The sequence below is a fragment of the Rhincodon typus genome, chromosome 24 (assembly GCF_021869965.1).
Source record: "Rhincodon typus isolate 14 chromosome 24, sRhiTyp1.1, whole genome shotgun sequence".
Taxonomy (NCBI): Eukaryota; Metazoa; Chordata; class Chondrichthyes; order Orectolobiformes; family Rhincodontidae; genus Rhincodon; species Rhincodon typus.
The window spans coordinates 14,663,071-14,687,002 of record NC_063355.1 but is presented as its reverse complement, the minus strand read 5'-3'; the positions used below and the strand labels follow the sequence as shown (position 1 = coordinate 14,687,002).

Genomic DNA, 23,932 nt, shown 5'->3' with positions numbered 1-23,932 from the left:
AAAACCACATGTGAAATATTTTAATGGTATCAAGTCATCAACCTTAGTATACAAACTCATTCAGCTTCAGCAACAACCATATCACGGGCAACTTGAAATGCAGCAATGAGTGAACTCAGTTGAATTTTCTCATTAGTTCCTGAAGCCAATCTGTACCTGTTTAAAGTAAATTTTAAAGCTGTCAGCTGTTTTCATAAAAGCAAACAAAGGAGCAGGTAGAGGCAATTCAGCCCTGGGCTTTTCCCTTCCATATCCTCTTTCCTTCCCCAACCCACAATCTTCTGGGCTCCTATGACAAACACTCCAGATTAGTTTAACCATAGCAACAAGGTTGCTATGAGTAGTTATTATTGACTGCACTGTCTGTTTTACAGAAATCTATTTATAATTAGACCAATATCCACTATAAACCTCTTTATTAAACTTCCACCCTACTTCCTGCAAGGACTCAGTGAGATGTGTTGTAACACAGAAAGGGACCAGTTAGCCTCCTGTCTACATAAGCTATCCACTGACCACTAATTAATGCCATTCTCCTACCTTTTTCCATCTACCAATGCATATCATTTGAATACAAACAATTATTTAATGCCCCCTCAATTGAACTGATCTCCTGGCAGACTCAAACACAGAAGAAGCTTTCCCTCATTGTTTTTTTACAAATCTGCACCTCCTCAAAGATCGAGAATGAGACAGACAATAGCTCTCTTTCAAACATCTCTAGTGATACCACCACCTGCATGCTAATGCTTTTGAAATTTTTCTTTCAACTGTGTCCATCCTATTTCCTGTACTTCTGCTTGCTCCTTTTCACCACTGTATGATCACAGTAATGTTTCCAGCAGAACTGTTCTCTCAATGTCCACCTCCATGTTTGTATAATCAATCCTCTCAAACAACCATCTTCAAAAAAATCTGTAGATAATAATGAATGAGGACAATATCAAGCCTGGTACCATACTAATAGCAATCAATGTTTGATACTTACTGCTGTCACAAATTGCTCTGATGCTAAACAAACATCAATTTTGTTTTGGAAATGACCAGTTGATCTAGCACCAATTCCCATTAATAGAACAGAGCTCTAAATTTTACCAAAATTTGTGTAAAGAAGTGTTTCTTGATTCCATTCCCAAAAAAAGTCTCATTCTAATTTTATCCTAACTACTCTATAAGCACCAAGTCTAGATGGTGCAACAGGATGTAAAATAAAAGCAGCTTACACAACATAAAAATGATTTATCATCTTGCTGTAGCCTCCCACTCTACAAACAGCATTCCTATCGCTCCTGGGCAAAATGAAGACTGTCTTGCTCCTGCTGGGACCCAACCCTCTGCCTCATCTCCAGGACCCCCTGTCATCAGCATATGCTCTAATGACCTCACAGCACATGGAACACTGATGTTGATGGCACATGCACAGGCACTTCCTGTACCCTGTCCTGCCACAGCCAAGTGACATCACTGACCACCTTTGCATATATGCCCATACAACACTATGGATGATCACATCATTATATCTAGTACATTAAACTCCATTTATCAGCCCTTAGCCACCTTAAATTCCTGAGTACTGTAACTAATCAGATGTCAAGTATATCCTATACTTGACAAAATCAGTGTAAGCTCCCTGATCACGTGACCATCTTTACAGCTGTAAGTCACCCCAGCCTTGATTATTGACTGAAGGCTAACTGGTCTATATTACCTGTTCTCTCTTTCTCCTTGTTCATGGATGAAAACAATGTTAAAATGCTTACAACATTTTGATAACATGGTAGATTTCACAAAATGTATAGTGTTTGGGCTTTTTATAAACAGCTGCTACAAGTGTCACAGCCATGATCTCAATTTCTTGCTTAGAATAAAACCAATTCAGAAGAACTCTTTCCATGAAAATGTATTTAAGACAGTTATAGATCTTATTCTCCGTTAGCTGCCTCTTTATGTTAAAAACTACCCAACTGTTTAACTTTTAGGATGGTAACTACATTACTAATTTTCAGTTTAGCTCATTTGGAACTAGTCATCAGGCTTTTAAAAAATTAAAGATTGTTCTTTGACAATAAAAGCTGTTGTACTATTCAGTACTTGTAACATTTATAAATCTCTTCCGTCTTCTGTTGCCACCCAAACACACAATCGAGTTAAAGAGTCACACAGCGTGGAAACAGACACTTTGGTCGAATCAGTCCATGCCGACCATAATCCCAAACTAAACTAGTCCCACCTGCCTACTGCTGGCCCACATCCCTCCAAACCTTTCCCGCTCATGTATCTACCCAAATGTCTTTTAAACGTAGTAACTGTACCCACATCCACCACTTCCTCAGGAAGTTTATTCCATACTCAAATCACTCTCTCTGTAAAAAACTTGCCTCATCTCTTTTTTAAATTTCTCTCCTCTCACTGAGAAAATGTGTCCCATAGTCTTGAAAGCTCCATCCTAGAAAAAAGACAACTACCATTAACTCTATCTATACCTCTCATTATTTAATAAACTTCTATCAGGTCACCTCTCGACCTCCTATGCTCCAGTGAAAAATTGCAGACGCCTCTTGTTTTCTAAACGGGGACTGTTGGCTAAATAAAAGGAATATCTGATCTTGAATTCAGAAATGAAGCTACTTCGCCAGTGTTTCTGGGGAAGGAGATTCACACTGCATGACGGTAAAACTGGATACAACTTTTTAAAAGTGTAATATTATCTTAATGAAGCTGTTGACTAAACTATTTTTAAGCCTGGCAAAAACTCAGCTTTCCAATAATGTCCCACAGCACCAATGTCATCCCTAAACAAACAAAGAATTTTAAAAAGAGATGGATAACCCTAGGATTTGCACCTAAGAAGAAAATCTTGAAGTAATACTTACTCAATATCAGCCATCTTGATCAATAAATGAGTACGAACCGAAGGTGGCAAATCAACTGAAAAACAGGAGTACAACAGTATGAGCGAAGTTTCAACACGATGAAAGTAGCAAGTCCATTGTCTGGTATCATGTACCTCCTAGCGGTCTGCTTTACATACTCTGCAACAGAATCAAATGATAAACTCCTTTGTTTGGAATATAAGTTTGAGCCTAACAGAAGACACAGTTGAGAACCTTGCTTGGTTCACAAGTTCTGAGGTGATTATATAAAATGTAATCGAGAGAACAAGACCAATAATCCAGAGACATGGGTTGAAAGCCAATCTTGATAGCTGAAGAATTTGAATTCAGCTAACAAAATAAATCTGTAGTTAAAAAGCTAGTAAGTGTAATGATGAGCAAGTAACTACCAGATTGTTAAAAAATCCATCTGGTTCACTAATTTTTTTTAGGACAGGATATCTCCCATCCTTACCCGGTTTGGTGTACACATAACTCCAGACTTGCAGCAATGTAGCTGACTCTTAAGTAAGTAGTTTGCTAGGTTATTTAGGAGAGTAGTTTAAAGCAATTTCTGATGAAAATAATGCTAGTCTTACTGGCCCTCATCTGGCAAGTAAAAACTGACAATTATTAGGATATTTAATTGTAGAAAAAGCATCCAGAGGCCCTCACAAAACCAGAAGAGAAATTAGGGGTGTTAGCCAAAGGCTTTTTCAAGGGAGAGCATCAAGTAGGAATAATGTGCTGTGCAGGATATTCTAGAGGGGAAAAAGTAAGCATCTGACAACAATCAATTTGAGAAGAGGGAAAGAGACAGCAGCAGAAGGGGTGCAAAGGCAGGAGAACATGACACTCGAGATTCACCCATTGAATAATACCAACTTTTAGGATTTGGAAACGGTACATTTCTCTATCATAATTGTAAGTTCTACTTAGAAATTAAACACTAATCCTAACATGCACACGCTGAGAGAGGCATTAGGGTAGGAGGAGAAGTCAGGTTACACTAAAGTGTGTAATTGTGTCTACTTTCTGTACTGAATCCAATTGTGAGGTTTCTATTACATAGAAGTTAATTTGTTGTGGACAATATTCTGAAGCAAACTGACAACAGCAGTAACCCAACACAGAGCAATAGTTCAAAAATAATGCACTACTACAAAATCTACAAAAGGTAAATCTGACCGTTTAGTTACGTAACAAGTACATTAATAACTTATCAGACTCTATTCTTAAAAGCCACCAATTGGCTCCACCTACCAGTGAACACGTTGTTATGGAAATTGCAACAGTCTCCAAGGAGACAAGAGCAAGAAAACATCCAGCGTCACCCAGCAGATGGTGTTGGTTGCAAGACCTGGTCTGTATTGAGTATCTGAACGCACACAGCTGTAACAATGCTATCAACTACACTATTTACAGAATGGACCCTTGGAGATTGCCACAAACATCTCCATAGTAATGCGGAGTGACATGTAATGCCCAGTTTACGTGACAGACTGAAATTATACCTGATTTCACAAAACATACTTTAAAATAAAAATGAACTGTTTACAGACCTATTTTATAAAATTTATTTTCAAGGTGTATCTTAATGCTTTTGCATAACTTAAGCTCTATTCACCTTACCGAATGTTTTTGAAGAGATTAATGGCACTCTTCAGGATGTTCTCTATTCAGCTTCCTTGGTCCATACAACATGACAGCTTTTTTTTGGATTTAGCTGTTACAAAACCATGGTGTTGAGCAAAACAAGGTCCAAATTGAGGTTAGCCGCTTTGAACAGAAAGGCCCAGAATTTCTGATATCAACAGCAGTTGAGTGCTGACATGTTCACAAATATTGAGAGTTGCAAAGGCATCAGAAGTTATGGGGAGCTGATTTATGCTGAAATCCTGAACATCTAGTTCGCCAGAAATGGCTTTATGGAAGCCCTTGCCCATTACTTCTCTCAGAACCCCTCAGTACATAAACTTTGGATGTTTGGTACTTACCAAATTTTATACCTCAATTTATTAGCACTGTTTGTGCTACAAGTACAGCCTTTTATATCAAGGAACAGCATCAAAGCACTCCAGAAACACCCCTGATACTGCTCCATTCTCCCCCCACTAGCCCTTCCAACATTGCTATCTCCCCTCCGTCCCCCTGTTCTTCTGAAACCAATCCCATCCCTTTCAATACCCTGTATTTCCTGCCCTATTATCACCCCCTCCCACAGCTAGCCCTGACATTCCCATCCCTACATACTCACATCCATCCAGGAGTGCGGGAGGATGTGAACAGTGGTGGGAGACAGTTTGAACAGTGTCAGTAGTGACAAGGTATAGAGAAGTTTGTGGTGGGCATGACCTGACATCAAAAACAGTTAACAAGTACATTTAAAACAGTGAAAATCACTGAGCAAAGGCAGAGCTCAAGGTGCATATCTTCAGTGTATTACATGAACGGACTTGGCATTGCTGGAATAGGGCTTTGCCATCAGACCTTCTAACTTGTCCAATCATTGGATTCAAGTTGAAGTCAAAACAATAACATCCTAAGGCTCCAACGTAAAATACTAATGGAGCAGTTTTGAACAGGGGTAGAGGTGTGTGTTCCTGCTCTGCTGCTTGCCAGAATCTCTGTGCCAAGTTGATGAAAATATCACCAAAGGAATTTCAACATTAACCCCTGGGAAGCAGTGGTGCAGTGGTGTAGTGGTAATGTCGCTGGACTCGTAATCAAGAGGTTCATGCTAATGGTCCGAGGTTCAAATGACAGCTGATGGAATTCAAAATCATTCAATAGGCACGATAAAGCTAGTAATTCTAGCGGTGTCAAAAAACCATCAATAGCTGTAAAAACGTACCTGCTTCACAAATGTCTTTAGAGAGGGAAATCTGCCATCTGTACAGTCTGACCTAAAATGGACTCCTAACCATGAAGCAATCCACTCAGTTCCAGGGCATTTAGGGATGGGTATCAACTACCACATCCCATGAAAGAATCAAAGAAAAACAATCTGCTCATTGGCTACAATTGATAATATTCAAATACTGCAACACTAAATACTTCATTTAATTACAGAAAGAGCCTGCACAAATATCCTTACAGTGATTACTACAGAAGCACCCTAGGGAAAGAGCATATAACGATTTTGAATTTCCTGTGGAAATGAAACAGCACTTATCTCCAGGGAAAATTAAGTCATGCACTTAACTACAAAATTGAGATGGAGTGTCCATGATTGGTACTGAGAATATTTAGTTATAAAGGAATAAAGTTTCCACTAATATTAAGAAAAACACATATTTATAACATAAATGAAGGAGTTGAGGCTTTTTCTTAAATGAGATATTAATGAATTCAACATAAATCATTTAAAAGGATGATGTTTGGGAAAATTCCGGCACATTGATTTCCATCCATGTAATATTCACATCACAAACAGAAATTAGATAATGGGTTTATTTGTATTCTGCAACTTCTTATCACCAGAACCTTCTAAAGACAACATTGTAGATATTTTCTAAACAACACGTTCAGAGAAGTTATGTCGCACTTTTGAAGCAGGTAGGACGAGAACACAGGTCTCCTAGCTCAGAGGTATGGACAATAATTATTAGGACTGTTGTGGCCCAATGATAAAGTCTGGCACACACGCCAGAAACATTAGCCAGTACGCTGATCTGTGACCTTGGATTATTAGCACCATGCTCTAACCACCCAACCTTATGGTAAAGAAAGAGGTCATTTGATCCATCTGGTCTATGACATTGAACCATGGACCTTTAGATCTTCAGTCTAACACTCTTTTAACTGAGCTATTTCAGTTATTTAAGAGTGGACAGAGGAAATCTGGTGTGGTTTCTTCTTGTACAATGTGAGAGATATTTTCAAATCAAGCTGTTCAGGAGCAATTACACTGCTCTGAAGTAGGGGGGCCTTGAACCTGGGCCTCCAGGTTCAGGTGTAGGGGTGCTATCACTGGTCCACAAGAGGGCCACACTCTTGTCCTATATGTCATACATATTCAGTAAATGCACCTAAATCAAAAGGAATGAGCTGAATTAAAAGGTTGTTATAAATCGACATGGATGTGAGAACCTTCAATGATTTTTTTTTTCCCCCGAGTCAATTGGATTTTAATTCAGCTCATTCCTTTTGACACCCAACCAATTGGTAACAAAATGACAATTTCAATCCACAGGCAGTTCCATTGCTTATAGCAACAACGTGCATTTACAAAGTATCTTTCACATTTTCACAAAGAAGTTCACAATCTGAAGTTGTCACCATTGCTATTCAAGCAATCGTGATAGCTGATTTTGTGCCACTGATGGCAAGTATGATAAATAATAATTAATCTGTTTCAGCAATGTTAGTTGAGACATAAATTTGGTCATAACTATTACAGTAATTTACTGCTTAAGTTACTGAAGTAAACAAGAGAACACCAATTCAAACCTCAGCATTGCAATTTGGGAATTTAAATTCAGTTCAGTATAAAAAAGTTGACAATAAATAATACAGACCGTGAATCATAAAAACACAATTAGCTTACTAATGTCCTTCTTAAGAGGGAAACTTATCATCCTTACTTTGTCTTGTTTAAATGAAATCTTTAATTACCTTCTCAACAGGCCACACAAGCCACTAAACTATGCTTGAAATCAGTGAAAATACCAGCTTTGCCAAGAACGCCCAAGACTAAGCTGTCTTCTTGAATGTTTGTGGATGTGGTGCCATTCACTCTCTCCACCAACAACATTCAGTCGCAGCAGTGTGTATCATCTGCAAGATGCACTACCGAAATCTACCAAGGCTCTTTACACAGCACTTTCCAAACCCATGGCCACCACAATCTAGAATGACCAAGAGCAGCAGATACATGGAAACATCATCACCTGCAAAGTCCCCTCCAAGCTAGTCACCAACCTGACTTTGAAATCGTCGTTCCTTCAATGTCACCAAAATCCTGAGACTCACTCCCTCACAGCTTTATTCAGAGTACCTGCAGCATTCCAAGAAATCAGCTCTCCATCACTTTTTCAAGAGCAACTAGGGATGAGTACATCCCCAGTTGCCCACATCCTATGAACATTTCTTTTTAAGTCCAAGCATGATACAAAAAGGCACCAGGAGAACTCCTTGCATTAATTTCTTCTTAAATATTCAACATCCTTCTGAAATTGGAGACGAGGTTTCAGTTTATCACATTAAGGTCCAAAGCTGGAAACTGAACAGAGTCTATAACCAATACTGTGTGCTCAATTCTTGCAATGTGACTTTACACTCAGGGGCTGACAATGCTACCTGCTGAGCCAAGGTAACAATATACATAACATCACTTTGCAAAATCACCAATTGGAAATAATCAAAATTTTTCCAGGAACTTAAGGCAGCTAAAATGAATTTTTACACAGGCAGATACACCACAGCTTTCCTATGAATTCAGCAAAAATATTAACTTCTCAATTATGGCTGGTAAATCACTTGTCTCCACACTGTACAGCTGTGAGACAATTAAAAGGAATGGAAAGGAAAAGTCAAATGTCACATTGTCCTTATTAGAACTTCACTTTAACCTTTTCTTACATGGCATAAGAAATGAGAATATTCCCAACCTAACAGTGACTAGCCAAGAAGAAAGACTTTAAAACATTAAATTAGAAAGTGTTCAGAGCTGTTCTCCAATCTGTGAAAATACTGAAATATCTCTCTTATAAAAGGCAACACAATGAATAGATTCTTGACAGCAGCTGTTTACTTTAAAATTATCAATAGTAAATATTTGAAGAAACAAATGCAAATAGAACTGCAATATGCCACTAAGCAAATAATTCCCTTTAATTAGATCCAGACCTCTTACCTCTGTGCACAAAAGTATGGATCTCAGTCAGAATATCATGCAGGGCTAAACCTTTTAATGTCTTTAATTCCATGATATCTGAAAGAAAGCTGAGGAATTTTAAAAGCACATCTTTACTTAAACCGAATATCCTAGCAACTCACCCACATTAAAAAAAAGTACCTTAGCTTTGGAACTTCTGCTGCAGTATAAATAAAGTCATCACACAAGATAGTCATTAGAAATTTTCAGTCTGGACTAATCGCATTTTCTCAACCACCTAAAGTTTTGGACAGGTTTTGAGATGACACTTGTACAATAAGCCATGAATTTATACAGCATCTATAACAGAATAAAACAATGCATGGACTTTCACCGAAGCATTACAAATCAAAATATATCACAAAGGCACATAAAGAGATAGGAGGATAGATGACCAAAAGCTCAGTCAAAGAGGGAGGATTTAGGTCTTTGTAGGAGAAAAGTGAGGTAGAGGGGTGAACGGAGAGAATTACAGAACTTCAGGCTGAAGTAGCTAATGGCACAGTTGTCAATGTGAAGCAATTAAAATCAGGGATGATAAACCAGAATTAAAGGAGCTCAGATATCTGAGAGGCTTGCAGGGCTCAGTAATAGGAGGAGGACCAGTTATGAAGGGATCTGAAAACTGGAATGAGAATTCTGAAATTATGTGCTTAACCAGGAACGAGTATACATCAAACAGCACTGGAGCACAATAGTGCAAGTTACAACATAGTCAGTAGAGATTTGGACGACTTTAAATTTACAATATAGAAGATCAGCATAGAGTGTGCTAGAATAGTCAACAGTTAACAAAGGAATGGATGAGGTGTTTAGAATAGTCTAAATGGTACTGCGGTCACAATGTGCTGTATGGCCCACTCCTGTTCCTATATTTTATGCTTGCTTATTTGTAATCAATCTGGTATGGTACAGTTATTGTTAGTTTACACATGGAAATTATTTTGTGTTTGGATTAGGAGCGGCATGTGAATGACAAATAGGAGGGGGCTAAAGATAAATCTTTTGGGGGACAGTAGAAATAATGGCCTGGGAGTGGGAGTACAATGCTACAATGATTCTCTAACCAAGATTAGATAGATGTAAATCACCCGGTCAAGTCCAGCCCCTGCCACCTCCCTCAGCTGAATGATGTTGGAGAAGCACATGAGAACTAGGAGCAGGAGTAGGCAATCAGCCCATTTGGCCTTTTGATATGATCATGGCTGATCCCATCTCAGTCTCAACTCCATTTTTATGCCCACATTCCATAACCCTTCAATTCATAGACAGATTTTTAATTGACAATCTCCTCCTTAAATTTCCTCAATATCCCTGCATCCAACCTACTCTGGGATAGTGAACTGCACATAAGGATAGTGTGGTCAGCTGTGTCAAAGGCTTCAGATACAATGAGGAGAAAAAGTTTATCTTTGTCACTGGCACATAGTTAAGAACAGTTTTGGTACTGTGGCAAACCGAGAAATCAATGGAGGGATTCATGTATTAAATTCCATGAAAGATGGGCACAGATGTAGGAGGTGACACATTCAAGGACTTTGGACAGAAAAGGTTTGAGATAGGAGTAGTTGACTATGACAGAGGCGTCAGGTGTTGGCGCTTTGAAAGAGATGATGGCAGCTGATTTGAAGGAGAGAACAAAACCGAAGACAGAGATTCATTAATAACGTCAGGTCCAGAATGGGAACCAAGAAGGGAATTTCAATGGTTAGCAGTTTTAAAGTAATGGTGATGACATAACAGTGCGGATCTCATAGAGAAAATGAACTTGAACAAGGCATTGAAGGAAGACATAAGAGAAACTGCAAAGGGCAACAAGTTGAGGGCTATGTTGGGGTGGGAGTTGCTCAGAGGAAGTTAGGTACGGGGGCTTGGGAAGGAAGGAAAAGAAATGACAGATGGTCTCAACCTTGGTTACAGCGAATGCAGTAAGACATTATAGTCTATTCACTAGTATTTTGATTTTGCATAAACAACTAGACTTTCACTGGGAACATTTTAAAAAATTCATTCATGGGTGTAGGTGTCTGCTGGCCAGGCCAACATTTATTTCTCATCTCCAATTGTTGAGCTGGTGGTTAAGTGTCAACGTTGTTGTGGGTCTGGAATCACTTGTGGGGCAGATTTTCTTGCTTAAAAAGGACATTAGTGAACCAAATGGTTTTTACAACAATCAACATGGTCACCATTACGCTAGCTTTTAGTCCAGATTTTTACTTAATTCAAGTTTCGCCAACTGCCATGGCAGGATTCAAACTCATATACCCAGAACATTAGCCTGAGGTTCTGGATTATGAGGTCAGTAACAATATCATTACATCACTGCCTCCCCTAAACAATGCATAATTAGAGCTCAAGGTAATGCTGTTACATTTAAAATGCATGCCTGATTTTTCTTTATTTTCCATTTGTTTATTAATTCCACTCCAATCAGGAAGTTGAAAAATTAATCACAAGTCTCTCCTTCATTTCTAGCAATGCTGTTTATAGTCTAAGCTGTGGCTTCAGTGACTATCAAGAATCTTGTATTTTGGTTCTGAATAGCTTTCCACATATATTAATAGTCCTAGTAACCTTGGAATTTATTTTACATGTCATTTGAAGACTCAGTCACCAAATTAGAAGTGCTCGTGATGAATTAAGATTAGATATAACAGTGAACACATAAAATTTTAGTCAGCCACAAGGAGAATGTACATGAAAAATGCCAAGGCAATCAAGAGGATACAGCATAGATTAACCGGGACGCTATCTGGATCAGGGCAGTACAACAGAAAGATGAGAAATTTTCATAAGGAGAGGAAATTAAAGAGTGATTTAATAAAGACATGTTCAGTTGTAGATTGAATGAGACCAGGTAGATAGAAACAGCTTCTATTCAATGGTTGAAGGGTCAAGAATGAAAAGAAAGTGATGAAAAATGAAAAGTAAGACTTAGAACAGAGCACAGAAAACATTATTTATTTATTTTTATTCATTGGGTTATTTTCCTGTGGGATGCACCACTAGAATTTCTGATTCAAACAGAAATTATGGCTGGGATTTTTCCCCTCCCAACAGAAAGAGAAGTTGAAAGAAGTCAAATTATCAGATGGGTCAACATAGTCAGGGTGGCAGGCGGTGATTTTTGTCAATTTACACCGATTTGTGCAAGATGAAGGGTCTGTCTTTGCTTCCGGCCAGCTTGCCCCCTCTCCCATGGTCCCTAATCCCAGAGCCACCATGCTGGCCACTATCCCCTGTCTCCCTAAAAAGAATATTGCTGGCAGTTCCAGGCAGTGACTTCCTGCTCCGGATTTGTAATTCCAGTGTAAAACTCCACAGCAACCATTCGCCTGTCTGATTGACATTCAATCCAGTGGGACAAAGGTAGGCTGCAGATTTCTCCCCATTAAACCTTCCTGGATGGAAAGTGCAAAAACCTCAGTGCCTGTCAACATTGAAAAATAAATTAGATGTGTGGCTGAAAAACAGTGGGCGAGGACATAAGTATGGGATGGGCATGCTGGGCTTTACTTATTGGGGGACAGATAGTAAATGGATTAACTGCGATAAACTTTGTACTTCCATTTAACTTTTACATAATTTCATGAGTCAACTTTTAACACAGAGACAAAATACAATGGTTGTATCAGTAAAAATATCAATATTGCACATAACCTCTTCTGGTTTCAATTCCAAAGGATACTCCTGTATGCAGTGGTGAAGTCTTTGTTTAACATCCAGTCAAGGATGTTTGCGATGTCGGATTTTAATGGATGACCAGTACAGGTGTACACTGTTTCCTCGCTCACTTTATCATATGCCATATTTGTGCTCTGTTTGATTCAGAACATGATTCCATTAGTGTTAAGCAAGGAAAAGCCAATACTTCTAACTCTTACATAACACAAGTAATTCATTAAACAAATTACTGACCTGCAAAATATTCAAAGATCGGCGCATGTCACCATTAGAGAGTGTCACAATGGCTTTCAGTCCATCTTGAGTTATGTCAACACTGTAATGAAACATTCAGACTAACTATCTCTGTAAATTTGTATTGAAAAATTCTTTAAGTGATTTATTATGGTCAAAACTTATAATAAAGATTACAAGTGATTTAACGATTCTTGCTTGTATAAGGCACATCTTGTGGATTATCCTTGGTTTAAAAAAAATTAACCTTTTATCATTCTGGAATCTTTACAATATAAAAGCCATCCATACATTCTGCTTCAGTTTGGTACTATTAATTTGTATCCTTGCTCACTGTACTTAGGCTTAGTCCAAGATATTACAAAGACAGAATAAAGATGTAATACTGAAGAAAATTTCAAAAAGATTCAGGAAATTTGAAATAAAATACGTTGAAAACATTCATCAAATCAGGAAATCTCAGAGATAAAAACAGATTTAACCACAGAAGTTACATTTTGGGTGGTGAACCTTTCATTAGAGCTGGTTTAGTACATTTTCTTTGGACAAATAATCCTCAGCAGTATGAGAAAAGTGAGGGGAAGTTGAGTCGATTAGGCCTAGTTTGGAGTTTAGAATAAAGAAGTGACCTTAGTGAAATATGTAAAGATTCTGAGAGGCTTGACGGGGAAGATGCTGAGAGAATATTGCCTCTCACAGGGGAGTCTTGAACCAGGGGACAGAGTTTGAAAATAAGGGGCTTTCTACTTAAAATGGAGTTGAGAAGGTATTTCTTTTCTCTGAAAGTCATTAGTCTTTGAAATTCATTACATGAGGCAGCAGGTGAGGCTGGGTAACTGAATATATCCAAGTCCACGTTGGGCAGATTTTACCATACAAGGGAGTTAAAGGTTATAGGTGAAAGGCAGGAAAGTGGAGTTAAGGCCACAATCAGATCAGCCATGATCTTATTGAATGGTGAAGCTCCAGCCCCTACTTTTTTTTTTGAGACTGGATATTTCCAGAGAAGTGTTTGGACAATCCCATCACATAAGGAGAATCAGGGTGAATATGAATTGAGCAAAGTTGAAGTACAAGCACAGTTTACCAGCTAAAATAAAGGGGAACCCAAAGGTCTTCCATTGTAATTTTAACAGTAAAATGACACTCAGATGAGCAATGGGACTGATTACAAATCAAAATGACTTATTGCTGGAGGTGAATGCATTCCTAAAGTACTAAAAATGAGTACCTTTAATCAGTGTTTTCCAAAGAAGCGGAACTTGCCAAAGTTCAATAAACAAGGAGGCTTTTAGTATACTGGATAAGATATATAAAAAAATAAAGAGAGAAAAACTAAAAGGGTTTGCAGTACTTAAACTGAATAAGTTACTTAGTCTTAATAATATGATTATAGATTTTTCAGAGAAGTTATGGCAAATAATTGAAGAGGCATTATTCACAAGCTTCAAATGCTCCTTAGATACAGTGGTAAGAGCTCTTAAGGCACAGTAGTAGTGGCCATACTCTAGACCAGAACGCCCGGGATCAAGTCCCACCTGCTCCAGAGGTGTGTTGCAGCACATCTGAAGAGTTTGATTAAATATATCTAGATACAGGATGTGCCAGCGAATTGCAAATTTGACACTATAATTGACAAAGAGAAGGATAAAAATAGCAATTACAGGCTGGTCAGTTCAATGTCAGTGGTGTTTAAGCTTTAAAAATAATAATCCAGGAGAAAATTAACAACCACTTGTGCAAGCAAAGACTGATAAAAAGGGGATTCAGAATAGAATTGTTAAAGGTTAAATTGTATTAGGATAATTATAGTTTCTCACTGAGATAGCATAAGATTCTGGTCCTACATCTTATGGTCTTACTATGAGGGAAACAAGAATTATGGGAAAAGTCATGAAAGTGGAACTGAGGATTCTCAGATCAGTCGTGATCTCTTTGAGTGGCTGAGTAGGTTTGATGGGCTGAATAGTCTATTTTTGCTCCCATGTCTTATTGTTTAATGGATGGATGGATGACAGTAGTGGGGTTGAAACCAATAGAGTTTCAGAAGTGCCACATATTGAGTTTATTCACGAATTTCACATCCATGGGTGAAGAAAGGGCAGTAGCAGCATGGATACAAAGCAGCTAATAGAAAGAAAACAGAGTTGTAGTACAGGGCTGCCTTTTAAACTGATGAAAAGCACAGACTCCTATTTTCCTAGGTTCAGTACCAGGTGTGCTGCTTTCTTTAAAAAAAACACATCAATGACTTTGAGTTGGGGCTGTACGGCACATTGCTGAAATTTAGAAATGATGTGAAACTTGGAAAAATAGTAAATGATGGGAAAGATAGTAAGAGAGATTTAATGAGGATTTAAGCAAGGCTAGTGAAATAAGAGGTCACATGGCAAAAACCTGTGAGGTGATGCACTTTGGAAGGAAGAATGAGGACAGGCAATGCAAGTGAAATGGTACATTTCTGAAACTCTATTGGTACACCTTTAAAAAGGAACAGAGAGGCACGAGTCAGAAAGTGAGCAGGAATAAATGAGTCATTCTCACATTGGTAGGCTATGACCAGCGGGGTACTGCAAGGACCCCTGTTTGGTTCCCCAACTGTTCAACACATACATCAATGATGAAAAGCAATATTCCCAGTATAAAGCTTAGCAGGAATGTATGTTGTGTGGAAATGTAAAGTTGCTTCAGGAAGATTTGAGAGTGGGTAAGAACATAGCAGATAAAATATAATGTAGAAAATGTTAGTTACTCCATACTGGCAGGAGGAACAGATGTACAAAGTATTTCTTAAATGGCAAGAGGTTGGAAATTATACATGTACAAAGGGACCTAGATGCCTTTGTCAATGAGTCACTAAAGACTAACATACATCCAGGTGCAGCAGGCTACTAGAAAGGCTAATGAAATGTCAGCCTTTATTGCAAGTGGATTTGACTACAGGAATAGTGAAATCTTGCTTCGATTGTATAGAAGCTTGTGAGACAACATCTGAACTAACGTGTGCAGTTTTGATCTCCTTTCCTCAGGAAGGATATTATTGTCATAGAGAGGTAGTGCAATGAAGATTCACCAATCTCATTCCCAGGATGGTGGGACTGTCCTATGAAGGGAGATTAGGCAAAGTGAGCCTGCATTCTCAATGGGTTTTGAAGACCAAGAGGTGATCTTATTGAACCTTACAAAACACTTGAAGAGATTTACATAGTAGATGCTTCCCCTGGTTAGAAGTCAAGAAAATAAAGGGGATGCTACTTAGAACTGAGATTAGGAGAAATTTAGAATCTTTGGAATTCTCTAATCTGGAGGGTTGTGGAAGTTCAGTCTTGGAGTATGTTTTAAGCAGAGATTGATGGAATTCTGATTACTAATGGAATCAAGGGTGAAGCAGATAGTGTGGTTAAAAGGCATTGAAGAGATGTTTGATCAGCCATGATCAAATTAAATGGTTGAGGAGACTTGAAGGGCTGAATGGCCTATTCCTGTTCTTAAGTCTTTGAAAGTTCAGAGAAGCTTTCAACATGAAATACGGAAGAGTTAGGAAAGAATTAAAGACTTCAAGGTCTATTGCAGCAATTAATTTTATAACTTGTTTCTTCATGGAGCCAAGTGCAGTATAAGTATGAGAAATGATTACTTAAGTGAAGGTGATAGCTCCGTGCAGTGGTCAGAGTTGAAGCCACAGAATCCAGATGATAGAACATTCCAAGACTTCAGTAAGAACTGCCAGCACAACGGCAGTTCGCAACTTAAGGAACTGTTTATATAAACAATATTCACATAATAAAGAAACAATTCTAGCACTGCAACAAAAACAAATTGCTGGCAAAACTCAGCAGGTCTGACAGCATCTGCAGCATTTGCATTCGGTGACTTTTCATCAGAAATGATGCTGCAAACCAAAAGCCGATGTGCTAACATCAACTACAAAGTAAACGTTCCTAAGGTCATACTGTTAAGTTTATAACTGAACATAACTTTGTTCTCATGTTACTAAATAGAACCCTACTTAAAAAATAGTGATACATTTAAACTACAGTCAGGCTTATAATTTAATTTGCTGGGTAATAATTTTACCATCACTGATACTTACAAGTGGTGAGTTCCCCAACTCACGACCACTGGATTAATTCCAGTAGCTGTGGGATAAGGCCCTTAAATGGGCAGTAATTGTCCATGCAAGGGTCTCAATTGGTGCTGGAGTGGGAAGGTACATGGACTTAATCATTGTGGAGGTCTAATGTCTCCACTGCCAAATTCATCATGGGGGAGGGCATCATATTCCACACTTGGTGTATGATTCCCAAGCAGTAAAGTCACTGCACATGTTACACCCAGTTGAAAAAAAGGAGCCAAGGTAATAAACCTAACTACAAGCAAGAGAATCAAAAATTAATAGTAATCCAGTAAATACATACTTAACTCATAACTGTGGAGTGGCATTTGAACTCAGAATCTTTCACAGAAAGGACAAACAAGTTATGTGACAGAAGTTGGCACACTACAAATAAACAAAAAAGGGACCAGTCCTGTCCTGCAGAAACACAGCCTCTGATCAGTTAGGTTAGAACTGTAACAGTCGATGAAGACATTGAGCTCCATAAACTAGAAACTACATATGTAAACCTGAAAGATAAATGTTTAAGGATGTGGCATTAAAACTAAATCATTAAATGCTGAAATGCAATTTTATTTCAAATTTGATTACAATATTAATAAAATCCATTTTCCTCCAAACGTAATTGAGTGTTATTCCAAAATCATTACTGATATCATGAACATGATCTTATTCTCTGAAGTTAAATTTAGGTAAGGTTATTAATGAAGATTTAATGACGTCAGAGTCCCATCATCACCAAATTTTCCTGAAAACATAACTTCTGCTGAAGAGAGGTTGGTTATGTATTTTAAAAATATTTTGTTTGGATTGGTCATTACATGCATAATGGAGCATAACTGTATTTATGTAATATGTACAGAGAGTGCATACTTAATTAATTAGTGGAGGACGGAATGAAACAATACTTCAACATTTAGCTTTAATATAATGATTTTAATTGAATCGTGAAAACCTTTTGCTCAAGTCCGGAGAACCCTAATTTTGTTCTTACAACTGCTAATACCTGGATCCCATAGATACGCTGCTTTGGGAACACGTTTAAGTTGAGGCGAAGGCATTTCTCCACAGGAAAGGGAAGTCAGAAAGGAAAATCACCTGCAGTTGCGTGATTGCTAGTGAGCTGTTTCACAGCACGACTGTTAGAAAATTTAGAGCAGAGGCCCATGCCTTCTAAGCAAAGAATAATGTGGCTGCAGCGACACCTAACTGATGGACAGCACATACATTGTAATTAATACTCTTTTTAAATAAAACTTGAAATAGCATCAACAGACATCAGCTTGGTGGTATTTTAGAACATCTATCTCCTCCTCCCTATCGCCTTAAAAAGAAATTAGGCTAGATTTCTATTTACCTAAATTTCAAAAGACAGTGTATTCTCAAAAAATTACTAAAGAACACATATATACAAAATGCTGTTGAATTAGTTGACTTTTCTGGAATGATGGTAACATTTTATTCACCGCACAGAAATGGCTACGAATGCTACCTTGCATGAGATCAGAATCTACTTAGGTTACTATTGAATAAACTTTGATGAAGACAAAGAATGGCAAAAAGGAAGCACAACAACCTCTGCTAAACTGTCTTTTGTACATCATTTCCAGATAACAGGTTTTACTAGTTGATGGCAGAAAAGGATGGAAACTATTAACAGGTAGAATGGATAGTTGATTCCTGCCTTAACTTTCTCCAGTAAATTGAGCAGCAGTACAATGAGGACACTCACTTTTCTTCTTTGATGACAAACTCCAATCTTGGAATCATCTGTTCTGGTGACAGCGGTCCAAATCGGAACCTGGTACATCGAGACTGTAAAGCAGGGATGATCTTTGACAGGTAGTTACAGATCAGGCAAAATCTGGTGTTCTCTGTAAATTTCTCAATAACTGCATCACAAACAATTAATTATTTTGAGTTTGAAATGGAGAAAAACAGCACACAGAAGTGGGATAAATGACTTTTTGATTGGATTTAAACAATGGAAAAAATATTCTTAATCAGATCTAAAAATAAGTTTCAATTTTAAATGCAACTGACATAACATCCAATCATTATTCTTTTGAAGCATTAATTTTCACAAGGTTAAATGCAAATATATTGCTAATTAATGTTTATAGAGAACTCAGTGCACGTAAAATATTGTATTATGCACATTAATTTCAGTACCAAGTGAGTAGTCCATGAAAATATGGTGTATATTTGAAAGCATCTAAGACCTCCTCTGCATTTTAAACACCCAGACTTGTAGCTAAAAATATGAAGCCTGGGGGCAGTGTGGTACAGAATGCGCACATCAAATTGCTGCTCCTAGAGAAGCAAACAAGCAAAACTAAAGATACCAACAGGGAGGGGAACCAAATGGGAATGAAAGAGTCACTGTAGATTTTTGTGTACTGCCAATTCATGAACTGTAAAGACCCCAAGAACGATTACTTACATGCATTAACAGAGACAGTGCTATCTTCAGGGGCACTGACACAAAGTTATAAAAGGAATAAGTAAATATCAGAGAAAAGGGTGTGCTGTTTTGCGCATTCTCTCCACCCCACACTCCCCAACCACTCACCTGCCTCGCAATGCTGTAAACCACACATTTCTTGCTCATTTTCTGAGGTTTTCAAAGCACTGCTTTTGTGAGGCATATATACATTTAAGTGGTGCATGGTAAGAACTATGATGCAAAATAAAAAGTACAAAACTGGGAAGCAGGATAAGCACTCATTAAAATTAATACTTCCAGTTCTTACCCCTTCTGAGAGCATTCTGAGCATCTTGCGTCATTGCATCTGCCTCATCTAGGATAACGAGCTTAAAACCCTTTCTGAAAAAAATTAAAATAATTGAATACTTTCTTGTGAAATGTTCAAGGTTGGTAACATTTCATGGTCAATGAGTGGGGCTAACACTCCAACTATTCAGTCTTCATATCACATTAAAACTGCTGGAACTGGAATGTAGGAAGACAATATCTTAAAATTACGAATTGATAAATAGTTGCTGGGTTACAAACATAGATATGTAAATGATCTTAATCGGTAAAGAATTGACCATCCTTCATGTGATCTGGGATAGCATACATTAGTATGCTCAACAATTCCACACATGCACTTACTCAGATAGGATTCAACCAGGATTTGAAAGCTTTGTCAATGTAGCCTTCCTTTCTAAGTCTAGAAAAAGTACGTCCAATTCATGTATCTCTATTGCTAACCTGACTAGTAGCAACTCACAGAAGAGGATAAACTTGGGATTATTTTATATTATCTATACACACATTTTTGGACTCAGTACAATGTCAGGCAAAGACATGCAGGTTAGGTGAATTGGCCATGCTAAATTGCACATACTGTCCAGGGACATGCAGGACTTTCCATGGGAAATGAAGGATTACAGGTATAGGGTAGGAAGTGGGTCTGTGTGGGATGACCTTTAGAGGGTCAGTGTGGACTCGATGGAACAAATGGCCTGCTTCCATATTATAGGGATTCTATGGTTCTATATAGACCAGGTCACAGATTAGGTCCTTTGCTGTGAAATGATATCAACTAGAGTAGCCTATACTTAATCACCTTTCCGTGGATTGCCACCTTTCTGCAGTGGGCAGGCTTGAGTGTTTTGTCAATACCGATAGTGATGCCACCAGGAATTCTCAACTCCTGGTAGGGCCACCCAAGATGGTAAGGTTGGAGGGGAGGAACCGGATAAAGTACAATCCGAAACCAGTCTCAATGTTGTTCCAGGCAGAAGTTAGTTGTGTGATATCAACAACTGCGACAGCAGATAAAGGCTGCAACAGTAGGGAGATCCCCAGTCATTGCAGTTTCCTTGCCACTAGAAATAGACCTCAGTATGTCAAGGTCCATGTGTCTGCTGATGTGCAACAGCATTCTCATGTTAAATGTTGTGCTACTAAGGCATCTACCTAGAAGAACTCAACAGCTCCACACATACAACACAAGCCCTGCAGCAATCAGGGAGAGGTGATGAAGACAGGATTGAGATATGTGGAAGTCCTAAAGCTTCAGACTGGCACATAAGCTGTGGTGTTTGATTCAGTTGTTTCTCTCTTGGAATATGGACAGGAGTACATTTTGACAATTTTCTTCATGACTGAGCAGGCCACTTCAGGATGCTTTCTACTCACACTGCACGGGGAAAATGACTAGAAAAGGTGGCCTAAAAATAGTCTGTTCTGTCACCGACCTGGTTGGAAAACCAAATCCAGCAGGCACACCTGCATGCGGCCTGAAAACCAAAGTGAAACACAATCTCGGAACCTGAAATGTACGAACCTTCATGGACAACAAGCAAAACAATTAGCTGGAACAAAGAACTGCCCTTGCTGCCCATGAATTCAGAGACTTGAACACTAATATCATTGCCCTGCAGGAGACCCAGAAGAGTAGGCAAAGGGCAGCTGAGGGAAGATGGTTGTGGTTACACATTCTTCTGGAGAGGAAAACCTGAGGATCAACCCAGGATGCATGGAATGGGATTCGCTATTAAGAATGAACTCGTCAACCAACTCTTGGAGCTTCCCGTCGGCATCAACGATCGACTCCGTCTGCAACTTGCCATGATCGAACAGGCAACAATTGTGAGTGTCAGTGCTCTAACCCTACACCATCGATGAGTCTAAAGAAGCCTTCTACTCCACCCTGGACACTGTACTCACGAACATCCCTAAGGACGGTAAAATTTTCCTCTTACACTAGGTTTGGAAGGGAAACCCAACTCTGGAAAGGAACCATCAGAAAGGAAGGAATCATGAACTGCAACACCAGTGGGATTCTCCTACTTATCAAATGTGCAGAACACCAGCTTGTCGTCACCAACACACTGTCCCATCAAAAAGAAAAGTTTAAAACCTCTTGGAGGCATCCATGATCAAAGCACTGGCACACATACAACTGCATCATCATTTGATCCAGAGACCTAAAGGATGTCCTCATTACGAAATCTATGATCAGTGCAGACGACTGCTGGACAGACCACGAGTTCATCCCCCCCTCAAATGTCCAACAAATGCAACAGAAGTAGCTGAAGATGAAGAAACAGTTCAGAAAAAAAGCTGTGTCGAGCAGCTTCAAAAGCCAAGGAGACTAACAAACATCCAGCAATGTCTTTACCAAAATCTGCAAAGAGTTCATTTTAACAGAATGAAGGAAAACTGGAAAGAGCTGAAGACAGCCATCATCTCATACTGTGAAGAAACCATTAGTTACAAAGACCAGGAAACACCAACGCTGGTTCAATGAGAATGATCAAATCATCCTCATCAACAAGAGGAGGAAAGCTCTCCAAGAAAGGCAAAGCAATATCACCAGTAAGGCAAAGAGAAGGACACAAACAGGAAAGGCAGAGTTACAAAGAAGAACCAGGAAAACCAATAGTGAACTGAGAAAGCTAAGGAGTCACAACTCCTTGCTGACAAACACAACACCTGGGGTTTCTGCAGTGCCACCAAGGCAACACATACTTCGTCAAGACTCAACACCTTTTGTCTCAAACCAGTCTGGAGTAAAGATGATATCCTTTTGAAACACAGCAAATATCAGCCTCCGATGGAGGGAACACTTCAAAGAACTCCTAACCGCGAAAAATCACCAAGGAGTACATGTTTGAGGAAATCCCCCCACTCCCCAAAGATGATCCTGGACTCCCACCTAATGTGGCAAAGGTTGAAGCCTCCATCAGACACATGAAGAATGAGAAAGCTGCAGAAGTAGTTGTCATTCCAGCAGAGCTTACCAGTCATCTCCATCAACTGTTCCCGAAAATCTGGGACAAAGAAGAAATCCCTGCAATCTCAGGGATGCTGCCGTTGCCAACATCTTCAAGACAGGAGACAAAGGAGTCTCTGGGAATTATCGAGGAATCTTCTGATTCTCCATTGCCGGGAAAACTGTTGCTCAAATCGTGGCTAGATGCCTTCTCCCAGACTTGGAGGAAATCCTTCCTGAAAGCCACTGTGGCTTCTGACCAAACCATGGAACTATAAACATGATTTTCACTGCTCGACAACTCCAAGAGAAATGCCAGGAACAACACCAACCACTCTATATGGCCTTCATTGATTTGACCCCCATAGCTTTTGATTCAGTCAATCAGGAAATGCTATAGAAGATCCCGTCAAAGGCAAGCTGTCCAGTGAAATTCATCATCATGTTGACGAATCAGTCTCTTCTACACCAAGACTTTTGGCAACGGTCCTCACTGACACTAATACGACAGAATACTTTGCGGTCAAGACAGGGGTCAAGCAGTGTCAATACAGTGTGGAGCTGGAGGAGCACAGCAAGTCAGGCAGCATCACAGGAGTAGGAAAGTTGACGTTTTGGATTTAAACCCAAAACGTTGACTTTCCTACTCTTCTGATGCTGCCTGACCTGCTGTGTTCCTCCAGCTCCACCCCGTATTGACTCCAACTCCAGCATCTGCTGTTCTTGCTATCACCCAGTGGTCAAGTACTAATGTGTCATCGTCCCCACCCTTTTCTCCATCTTCATCGCCACCCTTCTTCATCTTGTCAAGAACAAGTTTCCCAATTAAGAAAAGGAGAAATTCAAAAGCAAGTCAGTAAATTCAAAGTTTCAAACATTTCCCTCATTTTAAAGCGTGGTCTTATCCTAATAAATTAAGTAGCCTGAAGCACAGTGAAACAAGGTCAGAACTCAATGATTGATAAGACAAAGACAAGTAATAACAATTTTAATTCAAATTAACTGTTTAGTTACTATTATCAGTTATAAACATGGGAAAAATTACCCAAGCACTCAACAGCAGACCAGTAAATAAATTACTGCTTTGCCACCATTCATCCATGTTATTAAACTACAAATGTAACAAAATCCTAGGAAGAGGATTTCACTAGTAATGCCTACTTCGTCTGAGTGAAATTGGTGAACCAGCACAGAATTACTGGGAATTTTAATCATTAGTATGTTCTTTTAAAATAGGTTGGGCTGTACCATAAAAAGTGACAATGTCCTAGGTCAATATACAGAAAATCCTGCTGTTTAAGGAAGGCTGTACAAATTGTATTCAATTTTTCCAATCAACAAATATTTTGTTTGCTATGAGGCTGGGTAGTGTACTTATTTTCTAATCAACCTGTTCAGAGTTGTTTTTACACACTTC

At 38.8% G+C, this 23,932-nt stretch overlaps 1 protein-coding gene across 2 annotated transcripts in view; it reads right to left on the bottom strand.

Annotated features, from left to right (window-relative positions):
- The window catches only part of rfc5 (replication factor C (activator 1) 5), a 45,623-nt gene continuing 21,691 nt past the window's right edge, over positions 1 to 23,932 (bottom strand). Inside the window, exons 5-11 of one of the 2 annotated variants that reach the window (XM_020528690.2) lie at positions 19,540 to 19,613; positions 18,519 to 18,678; positions 12,670 to 12,751; positions 12,440 to 12,569; positions 8,731 to 8,808; positions 2,874 to 2,928; positions 1 to 156 (exon numbers count right to left, since the gene is read on the bottom strand). In XM_020528690.2, the coding sequence (XP_020384279.1) occupies positions 57 to 156; positions 2,874 to 2,928; positions 8,731 to 8,808; positions 12,440 to 12,569; positions 12,670 to 12,751; positions 18,519 to 18,678; positions 19,540 to 19,613 (679 nt within the window). In that variant the 3' untranslated portion in view covers positions 1 to 56. Of the gene's footprint in view, positions 157 to 2,381; positions 2,447 to 2,873; positions 2,929 to 8,730; positions 8,809 to 12,439; positions 12,570 to 12,669; positions 12,752 to 18,518; positions 18,679 to 19,539; positions 19,614 to 23,932 lie in introns of those variants that run through there. The other variant, XM_020528691.2, reaches the window with a different exon arrangement.